This window comes from Entelurus aequoreus, linkage group LG01 (assembly GCF_033978785.1).
Source record: "Entelurus aequoreus isolate RoL-2023_Sb linkage group LG01, RoL_Eaeq_v1.1, whole genome shotgun sequence".
In the NCBI taxonomy this organism is placed as follows: Eukaryota; Metazoa; Chordata; class Actinopteri; order Syngnathiformes; family Syngnathidae; genus Entelurus; species Entelurus aequoreus.
The window spans coordinates 78,436,834-78,463,798 of NC_084731.1; the positions used below are offsets into that span (position 1 = coordinate 78,436,834).

General features: G+C 40.2%; 1 protein-coding gene across 1 annotated transcript; it reads right to left on the bottom strand.

Moving 5' to 3' along the window:
• Positions 1–1,307: 1,307 nt before the first annotated feature.
• LOC133657612 (rho-related GTP-binding protein RhoE) lies at positions 1,308–26,680 on the bottom strand. Its single transcript, XM_062059136.1, has 5 exons — positions 26,391–26,680; positions 26,202–26,289; positions 7,994–8,103; positions 4,007–4,141; positions 1,308–3,935 (listed from the first exon to the last, which is right to left on the bottom strand). Exons 1-5 carry the CDS (start codon positions 26,538–26,540, stop codon positions 3,687–3,689), a joined length of 732 nt encoding a protein of 243 aa, XP_061915120.1. The 5' UTR covers positions 26,541–26,680; the 3' UTR covers positions 1,308–3,686.
• Between the last annotated feature and the right edge of the window lie 285 nt (positions 26,681–26,965).

The following is a 26,965-nucleotide window of genomic DNA, read 5'->3' on the forward strand; positions in this document are numbered from 1 at the left end:
ATGCAGTTAAAGCACGATGCTATCACGTTAGCTCGTAGCTCAAGCATTTCGCCGATGTATTGTCGTGGAGATAAAAGGCACTGAATATCCATTTCGCGTTCTCGACTCTCATTTTCAAGAGGATATAGTATCCGAGGTAGTTTAAAATACAAATCTGTGATCTACAATATAAAAAGGAGAGTGTGGAATCCAATGAGCCAGCTTGTACCTAAGTTACGGTCAGAGCGAAAAAAGATACGTCCATCGCTGCCTCTCAAGTCATTCACTGTAACGTTCCTCATCTACGAATCTTTCATCCTCGCTCAAATTAATGGGGTAATCATCACTTTCTCGGTCCGAATCTCTCTCGCTCCATTGTAAACGGGGAATTGTGAGGAATCCTAGCTCCTGTGACGTCACGCTACTTCCGGTACAGGCAAGGCTTTTTTTTTATCAGCGAGCAAAAGTTGCGAACTTTATCATCGATTTTCTCTACTAAATCCTTTCAGCAAAAATATGGCAATATCGCGAAATGATCAAGTATGACACATAGAATGGATCTGCTATTCCCGTTTAAATAAAAAAAAATCATTTCAGTAGGCCTTTAATGGCTCCTTAAAAGAGCCGTTCAAAAGTGTGGCTCGTTAATATAGTTTTAATGAAACAATCACTGGTATGTTTTACGATAAGATGTGATCAGAATAATTTACATTTACAAATATTACTCTATTGGTTGGAATTATTCTGAAATATATTTTGTGTTTTCAGTGTAAACATTCTATAAAAGGTAATGCTATATCCCAGCACTTTGACCGTGGCCTTAATATTTTGACCTAAAAACAAAACTTTTTTTTAGCACAAAAGCATTTTAGCAATACCAAAAAATACACAAGTATTTATGGATATTTAGGACAAAAAAAGTGAATAAAAAATACAATTGTACTACAGGTGTGTTTACGCTTGAACTGCTTTACATATTAGAACAATAAACTGAAAAAGTGAATCAAAAAGTTTTAATAAAACATTTAGATTTTAAATGTTTTAAGAGAATCCAAATGCCTCATTTCCTTTGACCCAATTTTCTAGTCCAGCATTTGCATGTGCATAAAAAACAGCTCCTTAAACCGCAACTGTGAATCATTTCTCGTTTACTTAACAAAAGAGCCTTTTAAAAGACTATTTGTTTTTTGAACGGACTACTGCATAGTTTATTTACAATTCACTTCCTGCGTCACCGTTTTACCAATTAAGAAAATAACTGGCAAATGTATCAATAAATCGAAACATGTGTAATAGTCCTAACCTCTTCCAATAAGACACATTTTCCTTCAATTTCACCTGCATTTATTTGAAAGAAAAAATATAGAATTCAATAAATATCGTGGCAAGGGGGACACATCGACATTAGAGAACACACAAAAAGTACACAGGCAAGAGACAACATGAAAGTGATTATTTTGGCACAGAATTCCATTAGAAGTGCATCATCAGCACTTTAGCAATATTCCAACACGGGCCATCAGCACAAGAAAATGTTTTGGACCATTACTTTTGACACAGATTCAAAAGGTGAAATAGAGTGAACAAAACAATTACGGAGTTCCCCTAATTGATGACGCGTCTTGACTAATCCAGTTAACATGCTGACAGTGCGATAAATTAAGGCAACATTTGTACTATAGCTGCTATGTCCTGGACCCATGTTGAATTAAGGGCCAACATATCAAATTTGGCTCGAAAAAATGTAAGCGTAAATACACAGACTTGGTTCGACATTGTCTACAGAGGAAAATACTAAAAGATGCAGCTTTGTTTGGCTTCTGTCTGACATCAAAAAACCATTCAACCAGAATGAGTGAAAGTTTTGTTCTCACACCTCCTAAACAAAGCGCTTCTTGACAGAGTTAAAGGCTAAATTGTATTTAGTTTTATCACAAGGTACACAGTTAGTAATCACTCCCATTGTGTAGACAGACTAAAACCGGTCCTTAGACTTGGTGTGCACAGAGCAGTGCGGCAGAAAACACAATAAAGGATAGGAGTGATAAATATTTGATTGTTGAACATTACGGAGTATTTTGTTGGTCACTAGAGTGTACCCATACAACGTTTTTTACTTTTGATACGGTACTAATAGAGTATTGAGCATTGGCGGCTACTGATATTAATCTGATACGATATTCGCAAGAGACACACTTTTCATTGGTTTGTAGTGTCAAAAATGGTTCGATCCAGAAGATATGGGAAAAACTAACATTCATTAACCGTCGGGACAATAATTCCTTAAGTTAAGCTCATGATGCGGACACGTTTGTTACTGGATACTTTCTGATATGCTTGTAGAATTATTTGATACTTGTTTATGTCGACAAATGTGCTGTTTAAGACTGATATTGTGGAACGCAAAAAATAAATTCACATCCCAATCGCGATACTTGTTCACCCCGATTCTAAATCTATTCATCATTTTCAGAAATAAGTTTTTAGGGCATCTCTGTGCAACCAAAAGGAGCTCTTCTATCCGGTTTTCACTATAATTATTACACCAATAATACATTGCAAGAATCTATTTTGAAGCGAATCGTTACGTCACCAAAGAGTCACACTCAGACTTATTACCAATGTCTATCTTGTGTGCTTAGCTGTTGTGTAGCTACTAGCTCCTAGTAGACAATTGTCTCCCATGCTTACCTTTTGGACATTTACTAGAAAAGACCAACCGTGTGTGCCTATTGCAGGACATTTAGACGTTTTGCACAACTTAACGCTCCACTTGCATCAGAGATTTTAGTTCAAGCCCATAATCCAATACTTGTTTTGTTGATATTGGACCAATATCGATATCGGATCGGTACGCCCTTCACAGAGACTACTTCTTGATGCACTGGGGGCTTAACGGACTATATATACTTGACGGCTATACGCCGCTAACAAAATAAGATGGCGTGAGGTCCTCTTGGGGCCTTCATCTTTGGTAGCTCGCGAGCGGTCATGATGGCATGCGCATATTCCAACACAGCCAGGGTGACGGTACGCTGTGACATTTTGTTAAGTTTCGCTTCCCCGTGAAGAGGACGAGCCGTTTCATGCTGGGTTGTGGGAATATGAGAATGAGAAGACAACGTTCTCGCCCGTCCTGGAGTACAGACACACAATTTGCGGTACTACAACAACAACAACAACAACATGGGACAGTGACACAGTTACTGACTTCACATTATACCGACACCATACTGCAGACGGGGGTGGGAACAAACAACATCTTTCTTTGTGCAGGGCTGAGATATGCTCGTCATGCCCCGCCATGGCTTGACGGACAACTGTCTCACTCTGAAAGCGAGTCACTCTGAAGCAGAACGTCCCGATATCACGTGTTTGTTTCCTAGTGACGTCACTGCTCCAGCTTAGTTCCTGTGGGCGTGGCCTGCTTCGGCTTTGTCCTCCTGCAGGAAGCTGCCCGGCTTCCTGAGCAGGTAGCACGCTGATGGATAGCGTCCCCGACAGCGGGGGAGGGGTGTGGGCCACGCCGGGTGGGATGCTACTTTGACTTGTGCGGAGAATTCCGGTAACATGTACATGATTTGAAGCTTATTAATAATCCCCTTTCCAGACAAAAAAAGGGCTTTTCTCACGCAGGAAAGAGGCTTCCTGCGTACGCCACGCTCAGTCCTCGCTCCTTCCAGTCTAATCCCCCCCAGACCTGGCAGTCACATGACAGAGCAACTTCTGGCCTTGTCCTTCCGGAGGTCCGAGGCTACAGCCGCCAGGTCGGGTCTGCCGGGCATGTGTGAGATCCTCTTGGCGGCGCGGGAGGTCTTGCTGCGCTTGACGTTTTTGCTGCTCTTGTTGATGCAGGCCAGCGTGGCCACGTGGAAAATGTCCCGCACGCTGTTCTCCGATTGCTGAGCAGAGCACTCGATGTACGGCGCCGAGATCTGCTTGGCCATGTTGGAGCCCTGCGTGAGATCAAACAAGGTTAGGAGGTTATGGTTGCTGGATAGATTCCCAGCTTTTAAAGCAGCAGTACCTGATCATAGGACACGGGCGTCTGCCGATGGTTGGAGAGTTCCACTAGCGTGCCCAGGTCAGTGCGCAGGTCTGACTTGCAGCCCACCAACAGCATCTTAGTGTTAGGACAAAACTCCATTATCTCCCCTTTCCACTGTGGACAAAAGAAGAAAAAAGGTCTCAATTAGGGGCCAGTCCGCCACCGGTCAATATCGACAAAGTTTCATGAGAATGTATGTGATAATTCTTGTCGATTAATGCCTTTTAATACCGATCACAAATACAGACACTATTTATTTTCAGTCCCCCAGCTGACAAGCTAGCAACTAATTGTGTGTCTCAATACGCAGTGTGGAGCCGCTCCTTAAGTTTATAAAAAAGCACCTCCTTTGTGAAAAATAAACAGCATTACTAATGTATCATTATCAGGCCGGTGAGCACCCTTTGACAAAAAAACAGGAAAACTTATATTAACACAAATTACTGCCATGCAAACCCCAAAAGAACATTTTGAAAATAAACACTAAATTTCCTGCAATTGGGTGCATTTCTACACTATATTTTGAATTTAGATTTATCTACAAACTTCTTCTGGCTGTCTTTTTGACACCGGCATGTCCCATGTAATGTAACAGTTTTTAGGAGATAATTTACCAGCATCATCAACATTTAAAAGTAATTAAAAAATTCTACAACATTCATGCAAAGAACTCAGAAAATGTTTCCCATTTGGCAACTCTATCCTGTAGCCACAGCCCCTCGGGTAATGTACTTCCGGTGTTGTGACGTCTCAAAAATATACCCTTTCGCTGGCTACTAATAAATACTAACAGTGTTCAGATTGTAATCATCCAAATATGATTAGCAGCAAAGTGGACAGCCGTCAACGTTGTGGCTCAGAGAGCGAACGGCGGCAACAAGTAAGCTAGCTAGATGGTTAGCTAACTAGCGAGCTTGTTGTGGTGCTCCTGATAGCCTCACCGTCCTGCAAGTCAGTGCGGTGTTTAGGCAAGAGAAACAGCAAGTACCTCCGGCTGAGGCGAGAGTGCAACAATTTGTTTAGATCATATTTTTTCTCATTTTTAGCTTTCATTTTAAAAAAACAAAAACAAAAAAACAAACACGGAAGTGATATTTTGATGCGAAAATGAATGTTTAAAAATGCGGATTTCCGCGTTTTTGCGGACATTTCACATGCCTGCGTTATCAAGTATCATTATCACTGAAAGGTTGGGCTAAACATGTTACACACCGAAAGAAAGTCAAGAACAGGCATGCTAATAGCTTGCCTAGCCGCCAAGTTAGCTTAAAACGCCATGAAATAAGTGCTTATTAAAGTTTAAGTAGCATTGTTGCAGCCAGATGTACACAACATGTAAGGGCAAGGCGGATTGATACGTAAATTGATGGTGTCGATACCAAGGGTAGTATCAGTATATGATCAATACTAAAGTGATTAGATTGAGATTTTTATGTTTCTCAAAATCTTTTTTGTTTGTTCATGTTTACAACCAGAGAAAATCCGTCCTTGGACACAGTTCTTTTTTGAGGGCAAAAACCAAAGGATTTAAAAAATAAATAAAAACAGAGTAGATAGTTTTTGCTTTTATTTAGTTATAGTGTACTATTGACTTTGTTTTGATCAAACAAATGTATGTAAAAAGAATACGAGACTAGTCTGAACATTGTGGTGATTATGTTATACTGTCAATACCACTCAGCGTGAATACATTGAAACATTTTACAGTTAAAACATGTGATCGGTATCTGAATCGACATAAAAACCCTGATTGGAACAACCCGAGTCTCAATGGTAAAAAAAATAAATAATGATGCAATAGTTTATGACAGTGGTGTTTAAAGTCTGGCCACGTCTTCAAAATTGGCCCGCGAGACATCACAAGGCATCAGGCCCGCAAGGTACAGTACAGGCCAAATATTTGGACACACCTTCTCCTCATTCAATGAGATTTCTTTATTTTCATGACTATTTACAATGTAGATTGTCACTGAAGGCATCAAAACTATGAATGAACACGTGGAGTTATGTACTTAAAAAAAAAAAGGTGAAATAACTGAAAATATTCTAGTTTCTTCAAAATAGCCACCCTTTGCTCCAATTACTTTTTCGCACACTTTTGGCATTCTCTCGATGAGCTTTAAGCACACCTAAGAAGTCAAAACCATTTCAGGTGACTACCTCTTGAAGCTCATCGAGAGAATGCCAAGAGTGTGCGAAAAATCAGAGCAAGGGTTAGCTAATTTGAAGAAACTAGAATGCAAAACATGTTTTCAGTTATTTCACCTTTTTGTTAAGTACATAACTCCACATGTTCATTCATAGTTGTGATGCCTTCGGTGACAATCTACAATAGTCATGAAAATAAAGAAAACACATTGAATGAGAAGGTGTGTCCAAACTTTTGTCCTGTACTGTACCTCCAGCATAATTTGGAACATCTGCCTGTTTATTTGCTTCGAATTTGCCACCTTTTTGTGGACAACACAAGTAAAGCAGAAATTGTACTTTAAAGCTGTGGTCCCCAACCACCGGTCCGTGGACCGATTAGTACCGGGCTGCACAAGAAATTCTAAAAATATATATATACACCGGTATATATATATATATATAAATATATATATATTTTTTTTTTATTAAATCAACATAAAAAACACAATATATACATTATATATCAATATAGATTAATACAGTCTTCAGGGATACAGTCCGTAAGCACACATAATTGTATTTCTTTATGACAAAAAAAATAAATACAAAAAAATACCATAACCTTCGCCCCCTGCCCCGTGGGACAAATTTTCAAGCGTTGACCGGTCTGCAGCTACAAAAAGGTTGGGGACCACTGCTTTAAAGAATTCAAAGGAGAGCATTTATTTTTATGACCCAATCCACTACCTTTCCCACTCATGGCGAAAATAAACTGCAGAAAAAATGAAGCCAACACACATGGTCACACAACAACCTGATCACTGAACGTTGTGGATAGTACAAATGTTCACACACTATGCATAATTCAACATCACAACTATTTAAATCCACTACAATGCATTATGGGAACAATTCTAAACATTCTCTCCACACTTGTCCATGTTTGAAACATTTTAGCGGCTTGATATTTCTGATTAATTACAAACCTTAAGGGAGGTCATCACGGAAGTAAACAAGGTAGGAGTCAAACTTTTCACATACTCTTAATATCCATATCTTAATTTTATGATAGTTATGCGGCCCCCCAAGTCAAAACGCCCCTGGTGTATGACTTAGCTCCTGCTTGGTTCTTCTTTGGAAAGGTTGGGGTCAGTTTTTGAGGTACAAAAAAGGTCAGAGCTGCAACTTCCTCCAACTAAATCAGCTTTGAACCCTGCAAAGGATACCAATAATTTCCTTCCTGACAACAATAGATGCTCTGTGTTGGATGGAAGTTCTCTCAGGGCTTTAAATCAGAGGCTAAAGGGCTTCAGGCCAAGGCGGGGGATCAAGTTCACCGACATCTAACGGGGAAGTGGGACTGCACAATGAGTCTATTACAACACACTGGTCATGTGACACGTAGTGTGTGGGGAAATGTGACATCAATTCCACATCATTTGAAGTGTCGCATCGACGCCAAAATCTCCCTCTCTAATTCCCATTAATAACATCATTGAAGAAAAACACTACTAAAACGTCATGCTTAGCATTTTTCAGCAACCTGTTCCTGAGAAGTAGACATTGCACCAGTCAGATGACCAAGGTTTACCGACAGCAACATGTGGTAGTCTGCTTCAACATCCGCGCTCAGCAGACAAACCACAGCATCTTCACAGCTCAGTCGGGACACGTTACTTCCTTATTTTCAGCAACGTTACCCGGTGAAGTCACATGGCAACTTGACAAGACCCTTGAACCGGTTTAATGTAACACAGGCTTCTTGACTCGCCATCAAGACGTACAAAAGACACATTTGGAAGGGCTTAAAGACCAGATTGTTCAGAGTCAACTGACCTTCTTCAGAACGCTGTCGAGCGTTTCCGGGCGACTGATGTCAAAGCAGATGAGCACGGCGTCGGAGTCTGGATATGAAAGAGGCCTCACATTGTCATAGTAGGGCGATCCTAGGAAAAAAGGGAAATAAAGACAGATTTCATACCACATGCTGATAAATCTATGTACTGTACATTTGGAAATTAAAGTTTTGATAAAAAATATAAGACTTTGTATGGATGCTGTGACTTCTAGGCCAATGTTGAAGATGCCAGTGTGAACACAAAGTGAAACACCAAAAATGATGGGTCATTTTTAAGGGTGCAAAATCATTAACGGGCCGATATAAGGAATTAGGATGTCATACCAATTACTCCGATATAGGGTTGTCCCGATACCAATATTTTGGTACCCGTACCAAAATGTATTGCAATTCTTTGATACTTTTCTAAATAAAAAGGAGTACAAAAAAAGGCATTATTGGCTTTATTTTAACAAAAAAATCTTACGGTACATTAAACATATGTTTCTTATTGCAATCAAAGAACAACTTTGTCCTTAAATAAAATAGTGAACATACTAGACAACTTGTCTTTTAGTAGTAAGTAAGCAAACAAAGGCTCCCAATGACATATGCAGTAACATATTGACATATGCAGTTACATTGTGTCATTTCTCATTCTATTATTTTGTCAAAGTTATGGAGGGTCAAGCTGTAAAAATGGATTATTAATCTACTTATTCATTTACTGTTAATATCTGGTTATTTTCTGTTTAAACAAGTTCTATCTACACTTATGTTCAAATGTAATAATCACTTATTATTCTGTTTGATGCTTTACATTAGTTTTGGATGATAACACAAATTTAGGTATTGATCCGATACCAAGTAGTTACAGGGCCATACATTGGTCATAATGTATGTGTCCCGGGACTTATTTCCTGAGTTTATGAATATAATATGAATTTAAAAGAAAAAATATTTTGTGACGATAAAACATTGACGTAATTATAGTAGTATCTACTAGATACGCTCCTGTACTTGGTATCATTACAGTGGATGTCAGAAGTAGATCTACCCATGGCATTTGTTTACATTGTGATGCCAGTGAGCTATTGTATCCTCCTACGGTGTGTAGTGAAGCATGTTTTGCTATTTCTCGTCCTGCAGGAATGATACTTGTAAGAAACCTACTTTGTCGCCATGGAGGCGAGGATTATTGATTTAGAAGCAGCTAAAACACTGCAGATTGCGGATGGACATGAGCTGCTAGATAACTAGCCATGTCTTATAGCACCTCTTCCTGAGGGCGTTTCAGTGTTATAGCTTCACCTTTATTGTTAGTTTTTAGACTAAAATGCGCCTGTTCTCCTTTTTCTGTCTACGCACTGTGTCTGTTTGTAAGTACTCTGTGCGCTGCCGAACATGGTCCTCTGCTCGTAAAACCAGCAATGTCATGACGTGACGACACGCTGTCATGCCCGCTTAAAAAAATATATGCCGAACTGGTACTTTTCAAACAGAGTATAGTACCGTTTTTGATTCATTTGTACCGCGATACTATACTAGTATCGGCATAGCATACAACCCTAATCCGTTTTTAAAAAAAAAAAAAATGCTCCAATCTGGCGAAATTACCCATACTGTGCCGTAGGTGGGTTATGGTGAGCATATGAAACGCTTTGCTTTCTCCTACTCAGGAGTTCGTAAACATCCCCTGAGCTCATTGTAAACAAACATGGCATTGATTGTGTGGGCGTTCTTCAGTTTCAGAGGATATGTTCAGCAAAAACTCTGCGAAGAAGGAATCACGCTCCAAAACCTCAACCCTGGTAAGCCATCTAAAATACCAGCGTCACGAAAATGTTTTGAAAACTTACGACAGCGCAACATTCCAAGAAAGCGAAATGATCAGTTATTACCACTGTTATGCTAAATGTGCTCGAAGAGTACTAATACACACCAAGTTTTATAAAAAAAAAAAAAAGCAAATACAATAAATAAATAGCCACACAATATACTTTCTTGGCAGAAGAAATATGGTTCTGGCTACTTAAGAGCCATATTATTATTTAAGTGTTTTAATTATGTTTATCTTCCGTTTTAATTTGTACAAGTTTTTGTGTTTTTTTTAATGATAAAGAAAAAAATGGGGTTGGTACACATCAAGTCTGGTTTATGTGAGGTCACGCAAATTGACTTCCTGTTGTCATTTTGCTTCGAACATCAAGCAATAAGTCTAATGTGCAAAAATGAATATCTTAGTTGCTCAGACAAAAAGACAGATTAACCGATGATCAAAATTATTGCTTTGTCAAACATCATAAATTATCCCAGCAGTGGGGATTCCTTCCTTCCAGCAAGCTTCATTTGCAGCACACACACAGACAGTTTGAAGAACAGGTGGCCAACTGATGCGAACACATTTTCCATATTCAGGTTCCTGTTGAAGCTATTTTCGGATCAGCCAAACATAGATTCAGTGTCATTGAGCAGCAGGAAATCAGACTCAGTATCATACAAGTTTACCAAGAAACCTGAAAATGTTCATTTATGGGAGGATTTCATTCTTCAGCTATGAATGCGTAAAGGAATGTAGTGTACTTCAAATTGCTACATGACGTAATGCATAGCAACGGGGAGTACAAAACAAATAATGCACATGCATAAAAAAGTGCCGACTATGACAAGATTCTTCTTGGGGGGGAGAGAGGACAAAAAAACGCTGCAGAGAAACAGAACCTCAGAGCAAAGAAACGACTTTTCAAATTGAAGCCATATGTGAAGGAGACGCCCAATCTACGGGCCAGACATCATGGTCAGGAAGTGGTGGGGTGAGGGGGTGCGCAATGTCAAGGTGAGTCAAGATCACATGACAAGCAATGGCCGGCCGACCACACACACACACCTAGCTGCCAAAAAATCTGGGGAATTTTGTTTTGGGGGAACTGAAGGCTCCCCTGGGAGGTCCTTTTTCAAACATTGAACAGTCAGGAATGCGCACGCACACACATTTTGCTCTCTTAATCCAAACAGTTTTGGGGGAGGCGACACCGTTTAAACAATCCCCCCTTACTTCAATGCAAAATAAAACACTGACACCGACTGATGAACAAAACCCTGTGACCTTATTGACAGAGCAACAAAAGTCACCTCTGGGTGAGTGTGTGCGGAAACAAGACTGGGGGTTACCTCGCCTTTTGTTTGGGTGCAATATAAAATCAATCATTCACTTCTCTTGCAGCACACATTTACCGTAAAACATTGTCTCAATACAACTGATGGAGAACGCCATATTCAAACTAAGCTAGGCGAATAGAATTGGCAAAAATGTTTAAATACGCTTAAGATTTACAGCAGAGGGGTACCTCAGTTTTCATGAGTAGTTCATGACAAAAAAGGTCAGACAAAAACTAGAAATTTGTTTGCTCGCACAATGTTTTGCCGTTCGATAACCGAGACAGTATAAAAAAAAAAAATGGATACATTTCTGTTGAAAACCGACTCGTACGAAAAAAAGGCCAAACAAAAACTGTATCTTACAAAAACTGAGTACACCCCTCACGTTTCAGCAACCGTTTTTATTACAGTACATCTTCTCAAGGGACAATACAAGAGAAACTAAAGTTGGATATACTTTCAAGTAGTTAACGTACAATCTACTGAGCATTACTCAAGACAGTCATTGTCTAAAAACGCTCGCGTTGAAGCGAAGATATAATTAGGGCTGGCCGATAAAACGATACCCATATATATTGCGATAGACACGTAATCGATATCAATAAAAGGATAAAACGTTCAATACTTTTTTCTTCGTAGACGGAAGAAATCGGATGTTGCAGAGCATTGTTGTTTGCACGAACAAAGGCACTCGTTCTCTGGTAATTGCAGGTGTGTGAGTTACCGGTAAGTTAAGTTGAAGTTAAAGTACCGATGATTATCACACACACTAGGTGTGGTGAAATTTGTCCTCTGCATTTGACCCATCCCCTTGTTCACCACCTGGGAGGTGAGGGGAGCAGTGGGCAGCAGTGGCGCCGCGCCCGGGAATAATTTTTGGTGATTTAACCCCCAATTCCAACCCTTGATGCTGAGTGCCAAAAAGAGGAAAACTGACAAGAGATGAACATTTCTGTGGGCACAAAGTGCTGCCACGCAAGCCCCGAAAGAACATTTTGAAAATCTAGACTACATTTCCTGCAATTGGGTGCATATCTACACTACATTTGAAAACGTTGGCAACTCTATCCTACAGCCACGCCCCCTCGGGTAATATACCTCTGGTGTTGTGACCTCTGTTTACAGCAGTCATGTCAAAAATATACCTTCTCGCTGGCAACTAATAAATGCTCTACAACTGCTTCAGAACTAACAGTGTTCAAATTGTAGTCATCCAAATACGATTAGCAGCAAAGTAGAAAGCCGTCAACGTTGTGGCTCGGAGAGTCAATGCGGGCTACAAGTAAGCTAACTATATGATGCCAACTACCTAGCTTGTTTTGGCACTCCTGATCGTCTCCCGGTCCTGCAATTCAGTGTGGCGTTTAGGCAAAGGGAACAGCGAATTTTGTTTGGATCTTATTTTTTGACATTGTAGTGGAATAACATTTACACCTACGGAACTTTTGTTATTGTTACAGTTCTGGTCGGACGCAATTTTAACGGGACAAATTTTCGGTGTTGTGTTGCGCGGAGAAGCCACGGATGTATAGATACTGCTCGATTGCTGACAAGAAAAAGTTGGCTTCGACTCCCATCATTACACGCAACAATATTTCATTTAAAAAAACGCAGAATTGATGTTTGGAACGCAGAAATTAATGTTTAAAAACAGATATTTGCATTTCCGTGGACATTTTAACATGCCTGTATTCAAGCAACGCAGGAAGTGATCACTGATCTGTAGGAGTTTTACTAATCCGGTAACAGTATCAACTATCAAGTTTGTTTGCGCCATCTTGTTGTCTCGAGGTTAATTCTTTGCACTGAGTGAGAAGAGAAACTAGAAATTAATGCTGCAGAGAGAGAAATCATTTGACAAAACCGGAAAATTCACCTCGACAGTATGGTAGTTTTTCAATTTAAAAAAAAAAAAACAGTCCGTAGTTAGACCAATACGGTCTCATTGATGCAAGGCGCTCGTCCCCACCAAGATCGGTAACATCACACTACTTTAGTCAAGCTCAACCTTTAAAGCACAGTCGTAACTTCCTGGCACTAAACCTGCAGAAAAAAGGTCTCAGGTTTCTCTATATTTCCATTTTCACACTTTGCAATATTTTATTACACTTTAAGCATTTCTTACGTATTACTTATTTTGCACTTAATTTTTAAGAGGTTATTGTGCAAAAATAACCTGCCTTGATAGCTGAGGGGATTATAGTCAGAGGAAGGTTATATTTCAAATAAAAAGGTTTATATTGAATATATTCTTCTCCTGGTCCTTATTTTCAATAGTTCATAAAATATATCAATAATTATCTATACTAACCAGTATTAAACAGTTTTCGGCCGTATTGCCCAGCGCTAGATAGATTACACTGGTTACTAAAAAGTGAGGGCTGAGTACGATTGTGAGATACTGTGTGATGCAGGAGGAAGGGATAGGCTTCAGCCTTGAATGGACGGCAGCAAGAGGTTTAAGTAAGAACAACATTTTTAAACTTAGTACACCATAAATGGTGGCTCAAAGGGATTTGCAGAGCTATAATATTTAAAGTAGAACTATATGCCCTGTGATGAATCCCTCTGTGGTCTATGGTGCAATCTTGGCAGCAGGTTATAGAAGTTGATGTGTGTGTTTATGGGATCTGTAATGTTTGCGGCACGTCATACTGTTGCACTCTGGTTGAAAGCCTGCATACCACAGTATCACTGTTTCCAAATGTTGATCCAGGAGGTCGATTCTATAAAAACATTTATACCAAGCACTTCACTTCAGATTGCTATACTATGGAACCCCAAACTCGGATTTGGCTTCTGTTTCCACCACAGACTGGGTGTGTAGGCTGTCAGCTACATCAAAGCAGCACAAAACAGTAACTTACCAATACGCAAATAAGCTTGTGTTCTTGACATGTGGTAGTTTATCATAACTGTACAGCGGTAGGTTGTCTTACGAGTTTAATTGGTTCTGTGACGGACCTCGTAATTTAAAATACTCCTGTCAAATTAATGTTTCCCAAATATAATTATTCTCTTCTGAACCCCCCAAAAACAAAGCACAATTTTAACGCGTAACATGCTTTTAAATAAGTAAAAACTACTTCTAGATAAAGACTAACAAAAAGAATACATTGGAATGTACTACAAAGTGCAGTAGTTTTATGAAGTAATGTACAACATTTAACTTGGAGAGTGGCCTTTTACAGGAATTGATTTCACGACTTTAGCTGGCATTGTCAGTCTTTTATCGACAACTCCTGCGTGCTATGCTAATTAGTTATTTCTTTTATTCAATCAATATTATTCACTTCTTTCCAATGTTTCGAAAAACAAAGTTATGCCTTGCTAGCTATTGAGTGGGACACTGAATATTTTGGTCGGATCTTACGGTGTCGATTATGGCATTCGATACGCCAACTAGCTACGAACCCAAATTTTCTCGCAACCTTGGGCTACGTCTGGTCTTTTTATGTAATAGTTTAAATTTTTAAAAAAATATGTGATATCTAGTGTGAACGCAATCTGACCCGCAGGCAGACCTGCTGCAGTGTTTACAGAAGTAAATCTAGTAGGTCTCAGTCGACCAAAATTATTGCATATAGAAGATTAGGAAGAAAGAGGGCTTTTAAGTGTGGTTGAGCAGTCGGAACATTAACCAGAGTTCCTAAAACAATATTTTCGTTTTCTGCTTATTTGTCGTCAACTTTTTTATTTTGCAACAGTCTAATTTGGAAAATAATTATGACTCTTATCACCATTTGCTTACATATTAGTCGGATGAACGCAACTCGATCGGTCAGATTGCAGTTGCATCGGATACATATCCGATTAATAGCCACATACAAAAGAGGCATAGGTCGGATTTGGAAAATTCGGAATTCTACTGTTCACATTGACATGGAAAAAAAATCTGACAAAGGTCACATATGGGGGGAAAAAAATAATAAAAAAAAAAAAATCGGAATTGACCTGCGGTGTGAACAAGGCCTACCTAAAACATAGCTAGCATAGGTGAGAGACAGCCCGTATCCCAACAAAAGAACTTGTGAGCCGGGGCACTCGTAAGCTAAAAAGGTACCAATGTATTTGTTTGCTATTGTCACATAAAAGTGAAGAACCTCTTAAATGATCAATCTTCACTAATCAACAAGTTGTCAAGGTACCACATACCACTTTAGATGTTATTTAGGTACAGATTACAAGTGAAACAGAACAGATTTGACATCTGCTGCTCGGTGGAAAAGGTGCTTGTGTGTCCCAAAATCCACAACCATTATGAAGCTGAGAGCCAATGCCGACATGGTCAATGTCATGCCAGAAACTACACAGAACAGAACGCATTCCTTTCACGTCTTGCTCTCCACATAATGTGTTTCAGATGCCCAGCCTAGTTATTTTCCAATGACTGTCCGCATGGGGATCGCTCAGGGAAGACATCTATAGGTGTTTAAGCGTCTAAGCAAAAGCCGCCGTCATTGTCCCTGCATGGCAATGAGGAATTAGGCAGGAATTTATTTCCAATCTTTCATGGCTGTCGTTTTCAATCACGACCGCCTCACATCGTGTGAAAGTTGTTTTTCTTTCCCCGCTCCATCCCTCAGTTGCTGGAACCAATCATCGCAAAAATAAGACCCTGTGACTGAAAGGGCCAGCTGCAGAGTTGGGTTGGCATTCTACAATACAACTGAATGTTACAAACAAAGCACTGAAACAAAAAACACACAACCTTGAAGCTGCAAGGATAAAATTATTCTGTTGGCCGTTACACCTACAGGAAATGGAAAACATTTCTACATGATTTTTGGTGTGTGTATGTGGGGAATTTTTGTCTATTCATCAAGAGGTGCATTGCAAAACATTTTTACACCATAGCACTTGTTTTCTATGTGAACATGAAAATCCGATGAATAATTGATGTTACAAAGCTTACATGCACATCCTCTAAAACAACTAAAACCCTGTACTGTGTCTGTAGTGTGTGTACAGTGTAACAGCCTACACACACGTGACTGTCATGTAGTTAGCTCTTGTCGTTCTCACAGGATCTCTAAATATGGAAGGGCCCTGCCTCTTTTCAAGCTCGTTTCCATCCTCAGCAACCATGATGACAATCACCCGCTTATATCACCTGACCTGATGTTTCACAGCTTCTTTGGAATAGACATATTGCACAACATCCTATTGGCAACACAGATATTTCTGTGATCTAACACAGGCGGTCCTGAGGTAAGCCACAGCAGAGGTATGGAAAGACCTGCTGATTTACTGCATAGCTCACATACTTGTGTTTAAGGAGAAGGCTTGAGAATATAAACGTGTCCACGTTGACGTGCGTATGCATGGAGGTGTTAAACCACCTGTGGAAAGAGTGACGGGCATGTTCAGCAATCCAAGCCCTTGGAGTTGATATAGAATAGGAAATAAACCCTCATTCATCTCCGACATAATGGGTGCATGCAAGATGAAGAGCAGCATCAGCTGCTATTGTTAGCAATCACTGGTAATAACCATTTGACAAGACAAAGGGATACAGGGTTACCGCCAGATTGCCAATATAACTGTGGCGGTGGGGGCGTGGTCAATATGACATTTGCATAAACTGCAATAATTTTCTTTTAAACAGGCTAAAAAAAAATATATGTACATTTAAAAACTTAATTAGCAGTAAACAATCTTCTTATATGGTTTTGCTCTATTTCTCAATTGTTAACGCAGTGGTCCCCAACCTTTTTGTAACTGCGGACCGGTCAACGCTTGAAAAAAATTTTTTTAAATATATTTTTATTTTATTTTATTGTCATAAAAAATAAAATATTGTGTGCTTATGGACTGTATCCCTGCAGACTGTATTGATCTATATTGATATATAATGTAGGAACCAGAAATAATAACAGAAAGAAACTATTTAAAGTGCACTACGCATAATAAACGCAACATTATTAATATTGCTACTTCGGATAATTTCAACAAACAATCCTCAAAACAGCCCACTACCTATAATATGGGCTTTTTAAACATAAGATCATTATCTTCCAAAACATTATTAGTTAATGAGGTCATTAGAGACAACAAACTTGAGGTTGTTGGTCTCGCCGAGACCTGGCTCAAACCAGAAGATTTTTTTGCGCTAAATGAGGCATCTCCTCCTAACTATACCAATGCACATGTTGCCCGTCCTCTTAAAAGGGGAGGGGGTGTCGCACTAATATACAATGAAAACTATAATTTTACACCTAACCTAAATAATAAATATAACTCGTTTGAGGTGCCCACTTTGAGGTTTGTCACACCGCTGCCTCTCCATCTGGCTGTTATCTACCGCCCCCCTGGGCCCTATTCGGACTTAATCAGTGAATTCTCAGAGTTTGTTGCTGATCTAGTGACGCACGCCGACAATATAATCATAATGGGGGACTTTAATATCCATATGAATACCCCATCGTACCCTCCATGCGTGGCGCTCCAGACTATAATTGATAGCTGTGGTCTTACACAAATAATAAATGAACCCACGCATCGCAACGGTAATACGATAGATCTAGTGCTTGTCAGGGGTGTCACCACCTCTAAAGTTACGATACTCCCGTACACTAAAGTAATGTCCGATCATTACCTTATAAAATTCGAAGTTCTGACTCATTGTCAACAAACTAATAATAATAATAATAATAATAATAATAATAATAACTACTATAGCATCCGCAATATTAATGCTGCCACAACGACGACTCTTACTGACCTACTGCCTTCGGTAATGGCACCATTCCCAAATTATGTGGGCTCTATTGATAACCTCACTAACAACTTTAACGACGCCCTGCGCGACACCATTGATAGTGTAGCACCGCTAAAGCTAAAAAGGGCCCCTAAAAGGCGTACCCCATGGTTTACAGAAGAAACTAAAGCCCAGAAATTATCATGTAGAAAGCTGGAACGCAAATGGCGTGCGACTAAACTTGAGGTTTTCCATCAAGCATGGTGTGATAGTTTAATAACTTATAAACGCATGCTTACCTCAGCTAAAGCTAAATATTACTCAAATCTCATCCACCTCAACAAAAATGATCCTACATTTTTGTTTAGTACAGTAGCATCGCTAACCCAACAAGGGACTCCTCCCAGTAGCTCCACCCACTCAGCAGATGACTTTATGAATTTCTTTAATAAGAAAATTGAAGTCATTAGAAAAGAGATTAAAGACAATGCATCTCAGCTACAACTGGGTTCTATTAACACAGATACGACTGAATATACGACGGACACTGCCCTCCAAAATAGTTTCTCTCTCTCTTTGATGAAATAACATTGGAGGAATTGTTAAAATGTGTAAATGGGACAAAACAAACAACATGTTTACTTGACCCAATTCCTGGGAAACTTATCAAGGAGCTTTTTGTATTATTAGGTCCATCAGTGTTAAATATTATAAACGTATCACTTTCCTCTGGCACTGTTCCCCTAGCATTCAAAAAAGCGGTTATTCATCCTCTACTCAAAAGACCTAACCTCGATCCTGACCTCATGGTAAACTACCGGCCGGTGTCCCACCTCCCGTTTATCTCGAAAATCCTCGAAAAAATTGTCGCACAGCAGCTAAATGAACACTTAGCGTCTAACAATCTCTGTGAACCTTTTCAATCCGGTTTCAGGGCAAATCACTCTACGGAGACAGCCCTCGCAAAAATGACTAATGATCTATTGCTAACGATGGATTCTGATGCTTCATCTATGTTGCTGCTGCTTCTTCATCTTAGCGCCGCTTTCGATACTGTTGATCATATTTTATTACAGCGTATCAAAACGCGTATTGGGATGTCAGACTTAGCCTTGTCTTGGTTTAACTCTTATCTTACTGACAGGATGCAGTGTGTCTCCCACAACAATGTGACCTCGGACTATGTTAAGGTAACGTGCGGAGTTCCCCAGGGTTCAGTTCTTGGCCCTGCACTCTTTAGTATTTACATGCTGCCGCTAGGTGACATCATACGCAAATACGGTATTAGCTTTCACTGTTATGCTGATGACACCCAACTCTACATGCCCCTAAAGCTGACCAACACGCCGGATTGTAGTCAGCTGGAGGCGTGTCTTAATGAAATGGATGTCCGCTAACTTTTTGCAACTCAACGCTAAGAAAACGGAAATGCTGATTATCGGTCCTGCTCAACACCGACATCTATTTAATAATACCACCCTAACATTTGACAACCAAACAATTAAACAAGGCGGCTCTGTAAAGAATCTGGGTATTATCTTCGACCCAACTCTCTCGTTTGAGTCACACATTAAGAGTGTTACTAAAACGGCCTTCTTTCATCTCCGTAATATCGCTAAAATTCGTTCCATTTTGTCCACAAGCGATGCTGAGATCATTATCCATGCGTTTGTTACATCTCGTCTCGATTACTGTAACGTTTTATTTTCGGGCCTCCCTATGTCGAACATTAAAAGATTACAGATGGTACAAAATGCGGCTGCTAGACTTTTGACAAAAACAAGAAAGTTTGATCATATTACGCCTATACTGGCTCACTTGCACTGGCTTCCTGTGCACCTAAGATGCGACTTTAAGGCTTTACTACTTACGTATAAAATACTACACGGTCAAGCTTCTGCCTATCTTGCCGATTGTATTGTACCATATGTCCCGGCAAGAAATCTGCGTTCAAAGAACTCCGGCTTATTAGTGATTCCCAGAGCCCAAAAAAAGTCTGCGGGCTATAGAGCGTTTTCTAGTCAGGCTCCAATACTATGGAATGCCCTCCCGGTAAAAGTTAGAGATGCTACCTCAGTAGAAGCATTTAAGTCTCATCTTAAAACTCATTTGTATACTCTAGCCTTTAAATAGACTCCCTTTTTAGACCAGTTGATCTGCAGTTTCTTTTCTTTTCTACTCTGCTCCCAACCCGGGGTGGACTGCTAGCCTGTCCATCGGATGGGGACATCTCTACGCTGCTGACCCGTCTCCGCTCGGGATGGTTCCTGCTGGCCCCACTATGGACTGGACTTTCACAATATTATGTCAGACCCACTCGACATCCATTGCTTTCGGTCTCCCCTAGAGGGGGGGGTTACCCACATATGCGGTCCTCTCCAAAGTTTCTCATAGTCATTCACATTGACGTCCCACTGGGGTGAGTTTTCCTTGCCCGTATGTGGGCTCTGTACCGAGGATGTCGTTGTGGCTTGTACAGCCCTTTGAGACACTTGTGATTTAGGGCTATATTAATAAACATTGATTGATTGATTGATTGATTGAAAGAAACAACCCTTTTGTGCGAATGAGTGTGAATGGGGGAGGGAGGTTTTTTGGGTTGGTGCACTAATTGTAAGTGTATCATATGTTTTTATGTTGATTTAATAAAAAAATAAATAAAAATACTTTTTTTTGTTTTTTGGTTTAATTCTTGTGCGGCCCGGTAGCGATCGATCCACGGACCGGTACCGGGCCACGGCCCGGTGGTTGGGGACCACTGGTTTGTTGTACAATGTACTTTGAGACATTCTTAGAGTTTTAATCCTTTTCGTGACATTTTCCTTATTTAAAAACGATTAGCAACAAATCTGGCATCTTTTTCTGGCGTTATTGAAGACCGTACTCGTGTTTGGAGACTCTTTACTTTTGTCGCACTTGTCACAGCGAGCCGGACGTCCCAGTTGCTTCAGTTGCTGCTCCAACTGAATTTTCTCTCCTTAAAAGAGCCCTACTATCCTTTTAAAATGTGCACATTTTGTTGATCGCTGTCCACGGGTTTACATCAGGTATATTAAAATACGTCGACATCGCAGACATGCTGCCCCTGACCAAGACAATCCCGTGCGTATTGCTTACAATCCTTACATCAGTTTCGGTTGTGCCGTTTCAGCGGCAAAAGTCTTTTTTCGGTGGCCAAATTTTCAATGCATCACTAGTCAATGTGCAAATAATAGGCTACATAGATTCATTCATAACGTAACAACCTGCTGGTATTAATGTTATTGATGTTCAGAGTACCCATGGCTGAAAGGGGATTTGGCAGAGAATGAGGACATGTTTGTCAGAATGAAGCACGTATACAGACGTGTGTGCACGTAGGAAATACGTGTTGGAATTGGGCTGGTTAGCATAAAATTGGCAACAAAAGAGCATCGGACTTTGTGTGACTTCATTGGGACGCTACATACACTTAACTTTTCTTTGTTTTTACATAAAAACCTGAATTTTTAAGTTGTGGAGACTTATTTTGCCGTGTTGGGCCGCCACGATCAATAACATACTAGGAAATACTAAATGCTAAGAATATTTTAAACCTTTCAAACTGATCAGAGCAAACTTGTGTCTGGAGTGGGTGCCCCTTTTCTCGTACTCTTTCGTAAAGTCTTTAAATCTTTCGCCCTTTTTGATTACCTATTGAGGAACTTTTATGTTTATCGCAGTTTCAACGATTCCAACAGACTAAAACAACGCAAACATAGGGCTTTTTTCTTAGAGAAAGGCAAAATGCCGCCCAGAACACTATGACAGACGCTCGCTGGCCCACCACTTAGAGCCTGGCACAGTTAATGAGCCCAACGTGACGTCAGGTGAACACAACCTATACTTTATGCCTGTTCTTGTATGAGTTGTACTGAAAACAAATTGTTGTACTTTTTAGGTGCAATGACAAAGTTGCATTCCGTTCTCTTTATCAAAAACTGTCTTCATTTTGTGTACTCAGGGTTGTCCCGCCAGTCAGCTTAGGTATCTGATTCAATTTCCCAGTTGAAATAAAGTAGGTCTTTAGTGAACCACACCACTACTATTTCACCCCGCTGAGGATCCCAATGTGCTGGGTACAATTCAATTCTTTGTCCAGGAACGCTGTTGAAACCTTTAGCCGGAGGAATTCCAGTCATGCAGCTCCAATTTGCTGAGCCCCGAAACGTGATCCAATGCAACAATGGCTGCTGAGACGGGAAGGGAGCACGTTCCCGGAAATACTTGATACTTTGTGGGAGGCTGGTCCTACTTTGACCAGGGCTTAGACCGCAGGTGTTCAAACTAAAATAAATAAGAGCCCACTACAATGAAGTCCTGACACGGCGGGAAGGACAAATGGGAAGCAATACACCTACCTTAATGACTCCATCCCACCCTCCCTTGCTTGCTTATTAGGTTGCTCATTAAGGCACAACAAAGACCCCCTACCATATGTATGTGTGTTTAGGTGTTCTCTAGTGGGGGTGGGGGCTTATAGTACATTTGACTTCATTTATGTGTCCTGCTTTTTTATCTTGGTGTCTGCTGGTCTTTGAGTGCACGCTGGGGTTTCTCCCCCCCCCTCACACACACATCACACCAAGCACATAATGGATCAATTGGGTGGACCTCAGCTCTACCCGTAAGTGTGTGTGGGCTTTACATTGAGGTGGGGTCTCACAACGTGTGATCTAATAGGGAAAAGCACACACATTCAAAGACAAACATTGTTCTTTGAAAACGGAGAAAAATAAATAAAATTAAAAGACTGCCGGCAGTGGGCCAACAAGGTGCAGTAAAACACTTCTTCTCGCCCTGACTGGCTTTCCTTTCGTCTTTCACAAGTCACACAAACAGTGGGTGTGAAGGAATTTCAAATGTGAGCAATATTTTGGCAGATGTTTCTTCTTCCATTTCCCTCAAGGAAATATGTCCTACCTACGCAGCTTCAAGAGGGACTCGCCTGCAATTGTAGTCTCGTCTCTTCAAAAAGGGCGAGATGAATATTCTGAGGTCTAAAAGAAAAAAATAAGTTTCTCTTGTACTTGAATCTTGTGTCACCATGCAGAATTCAAACTGTAAATCCCTCCTCTTCGCACCTCACTGAAAGTCCTTCCCAGTCTTCTCTCTGGAAGTGCGCAAAATCGTGCACGAGAGCTGTATGTGCACACGCACAGGTTGTTGACGGTCTGAAGTTGCATCAAAGGATCCCCTAGTTAGTATTTTGTTGCATAGTATCGGTAACACGTCGCCACGCAAAAAGATTCACACAAAATATAGGTACATGGAACATTAGATTACCTGCCGAGAAGGAAAACATACACTTGCGCGTCAAAAGTTAGTCCAAGACTGGCCCGTAATGTCCTCCATCTTGAATACGCCAGACCAACATTTATTTGAGTTTTGGCCCTTCTTTGTTTTTTTTTTTAAACGTATAGCATCTTTTCTTCCTACGATTTCTTCTTTTTGTTTTTTTAGCAGTACATGCTGCCACAGCAAGCGCAGGTATTGCGATCTTTCCAGGTGGATGTTCAGCTGCCATGCTTTACTGCAAACAAGTTCGCACCAACAACTCTCTATTTATCGCATCAGCCAAAGAGGAGGCTTCTTTGTGGGCTCTGCTTACCCCTCCTTTCTCCAAACCCTGTGATTGGATCTGGAGGGGTTGACCGCCAGGAAGAAAAATCATTTTGTCTTCCGGGGTTTTATTTACTAAAATACTTAATTACAAAAAGGTACAGACAGCACGCAGATATAAGATGTTTTTCAGTGTTACGATATACTGTATTATGTTAATATGATTGTTTTTTTAAGAATATAACTTAGGCACCCCAGCTTTAAATACCACTAAGGAATTCCTCACCTTAGACAAGCAACAGCTGGCTGCCGGCTTGGCCCACAAACATTCATACTTCCAGATCACCCTCCTTCCCCCATGACATATGCTGCACTCACGCCTGACGGACTGATTGCTGTGCTATTCTCTTTTCCGGCATTGATGGATGAGAGTGGGGTTGTTTACACACTAACACACACAGGATGCTGCAGCTGATTTGGACAAAAGAGTGCAAAGTCCAGCAAACGGGAGATAAAATAAATGTTGCGTGCTGCTTTTTCAAAAGGCCCATTTCCAAAGCGTGTGATCCAAAGGTACACTTTTCACGTGCATTGAAAGTTCACATTTAAAAAGAAAAACACCCATGTTTCCATAATTAGATCCAATGGTTTTAGTCTGCATGTTGGGACAAGTCACCCCAACCTATTCATAGTGGTACAGTGACCGGCCCTCTGAGGTCATGCTGTACATTTAGGACTTTGACCACAATATGATTTAAGAACCAGCTGTATGGAAAGATGTTTCAATGGTTAACTTCTTTTTACGCTTTTAATAGTCAAATTTGTGTTAGCAGCCCCAACGGTCACCCCACAAAAAAAAGGTAGTGTTATAAACCTTGTCCATAGAGACCACTTATTATGTAGTACTGATTTTTTTTTTTTTACTTCGTACAGTGGCCACTAATATCAAAATGTGCTGCAATGATGCATGCTGTCAATTGATAGGATATTTGTTTACTCTTTGGAGGATATCAAAATGTGCTGCAATGATGCATGCTGTCAATTGATAGGATATTTGTTTACTCTTTGGAGGATATCAAAATGTGCTGCAATGATGCATGCTGTCAATTGATAGGATATTTGTTTACTCTTTGGAGGATATCAAAATGTGCTGCAATGATGCATGCTGTCAATTGATAAGATACTTGTTTACTCTTTGGAGGAAAAATTTGCTATAATGTGAATGGCTTTCTCTTCATCTATTTATTCCGTATTATTTTGGTTTAAAAATGTAATAAACCGTAACAACTAAGGATGCTCACTTGTGGTCAAAGTAAACCTACTATGGATGTTCGCAGTGCCATACGTACTTTGCTTACGTCAGCATAGTGTAACTTCAACATAGCACTCTACCTCATTTGTTCTTTGACTTTCAACAAATCAAAGTTAACCCAGGCCCCTTCCTGCTCTGTCACTGATAAGATAAAAGCAAAAATCCCCCTGTGGTCTTGCAAAGCAGACATACTGGGTTTGATCCCTGGAAAGAGTGGAGGCAGGATCCTAAGTTTGCAAATTTATGTTATCCATTTGTAATTGTGTACCAAAAAAAAATAGTTTTTCAACATTTTCTTTCGACATGAAATTGTTTAGTGTAAAACATTACCTTCAAGGTCAACAGGACTTAATCATTTTTTGAAGGATTTTGACAGATGTTAAAACATTTTGGATTAATATTTTTTTAGCAGGAATTTCTCATATCTGTCCTAAAATCTTAATGATAATGTTATGAGCCTCCTCAGTGGCCTTTTGGTTAGAGTGTCCGCCCTGAGATCGGTAGGTCGTGAGCTCAAACCCCAGCCGAGTCATACCGAAGACTATAAACATGGGACCCACCTCCCTGCTTGGCACTCAGCATAAGGGTTGGAATTGGGGGTTAAATCACCAAAATGATTCCTGAGCGTGGCCACCGCTGCTGCTCACTGCTCCCCTCACCTCCCAGGGGGTGGAACAAGGGGATGGGTCAAATGAAGAGGGTCATTTCACCACACCTAGAGAATGTGTCTGACTATCAGTGGTACTTTTTTTTACCTTTAAAATTAAACATGTTAATTTTTATGAATTTGACCATTTTGAAAAGATAATGTCACAGATTTAAAATACTAAAAAACAAACAAATTGAATGCAAATGTGTACAAATTGAAAACTGACATTTAATTAAAATACATTCAAATAGTTAAAATACAAGTAAAACATTACATTTTAGGTGTGTATTTAGGGCTGAAGATTGTGAGATTGGAGCAAAAAAAATTGAAATTTTGAAAAATGAAATTGCTTTTTTTTTTTTTTACTTGAATAAAGTCAAGTAAAATTTTGTAATTTATGACCAAACCTACAGCAATAATTTACAGAAAGGACAAAAAATGTCAGCCTTTAATTAATTAGTTAACTGGATAAAATTAAAGTTTGAGTGAAATGGCAAAAAAAAAAAAAATGTTTCACACACAAATTATTGTGGAGATGGGGGGTTGGGATATGGTTGTGGGTGAGGGATCCAAGTAAGATTCTGCTTAGGGCCCAAATTTTGCCATGGCACATTTTAACTTAGTTTGGCCCTTGGGGGGTGGGGGGGGGGGAATAGTTTGGGCACTCCAGCTGTTGATAAATAATGGTAAAGAAAATGCTTGGCATCTTTTTTTGTAGTTTTTTTTTTTTTTTAACAGATTTCAACCGAAACTTGATAGCAATGCAATAACATGGAGCAGAAACATGGTCCTAAATGGCGTCCTTACCTGAGGTGTCCCACAGGCTGAGTTCAATCCTCTGAGTGTCGATTTCAAAACTGGCAGTGTAGTTTTCAAATACAGTAGGAACGTACGTCTGCCAGGAAGAAAACATGTTGAAACGAGAATGACAATTGGGAACGCCTTGCAAGCTTTTCATCGCTGAATAGAAGAGAAAACCATCACCGTGGAGCTCACCTCAGGGAAACAGTCCTTGGCGAAGACGTGAAGCAGCGCCGTCTTCCCGCACTGGCTGTCTCCCACCACAACTATCTTGCACTTCACACTCGGACTGGGATCCATGGCGGATTTCACGGAAAGTTTCTGACACGAGCGTCTTTCCTTCATTGAATCCCGCCGTCCGGGTACGAATATGAAAGAGTCCGACCGTACAGCGTGTTGATACTTGACGATGACGACGCCCCTTTGATAGCCGCGACTGGAAGTCTGTGCCTGCCCTAACTGCGCCGGTCGAAGTGCTTCCTGGCCTTTTTTATAGGGCGGCAGGGTCCAATCAGATTCGGCTCTCCTTCTGCCTCGGCCCCTTCTGACCAGCACACTACAGTTATAGTGCCCCTGTTCGGTTGGTGCAGGTATAGCAAACACATTTATTTATTAATTATTTCATAGTTCATTATTAAATACTGAAACAATTAATTAAATAGATAATATTTTACACAAAATTAATGAATGTCACATTTAATAACACATTAATTTATTTAATGACCTGACCAACCATCAGACTTTTTATGACTAGTTATGACTGTTAAGGG

Excerpts from the sequence above, each read along its gene's own strand:
- LOC133657612 (XM_062059136.1), bottom strand. The coding sequence starts at position 26,540 with ATGAAGGAAAGACGCTCGTGTCAGAAACTTTCCGTGAAATCCGCCATG. Across the intron at positions 8,104-26,201 it reads CAGCCTGTGGGACACCTCAG|GATCGCCCTACTATGACAAT; the intron begins GTAAGGACGCCA and ends CTTTTTTCCTAG. Across the intron at positions 4,142-7,993 it reads TCGACAGCGTTCTGAAGAAG|TGGAAAGGGGAGATAATGGA; the intron begins GTCAGTTGACTC and ends TTTTGTCCACAG.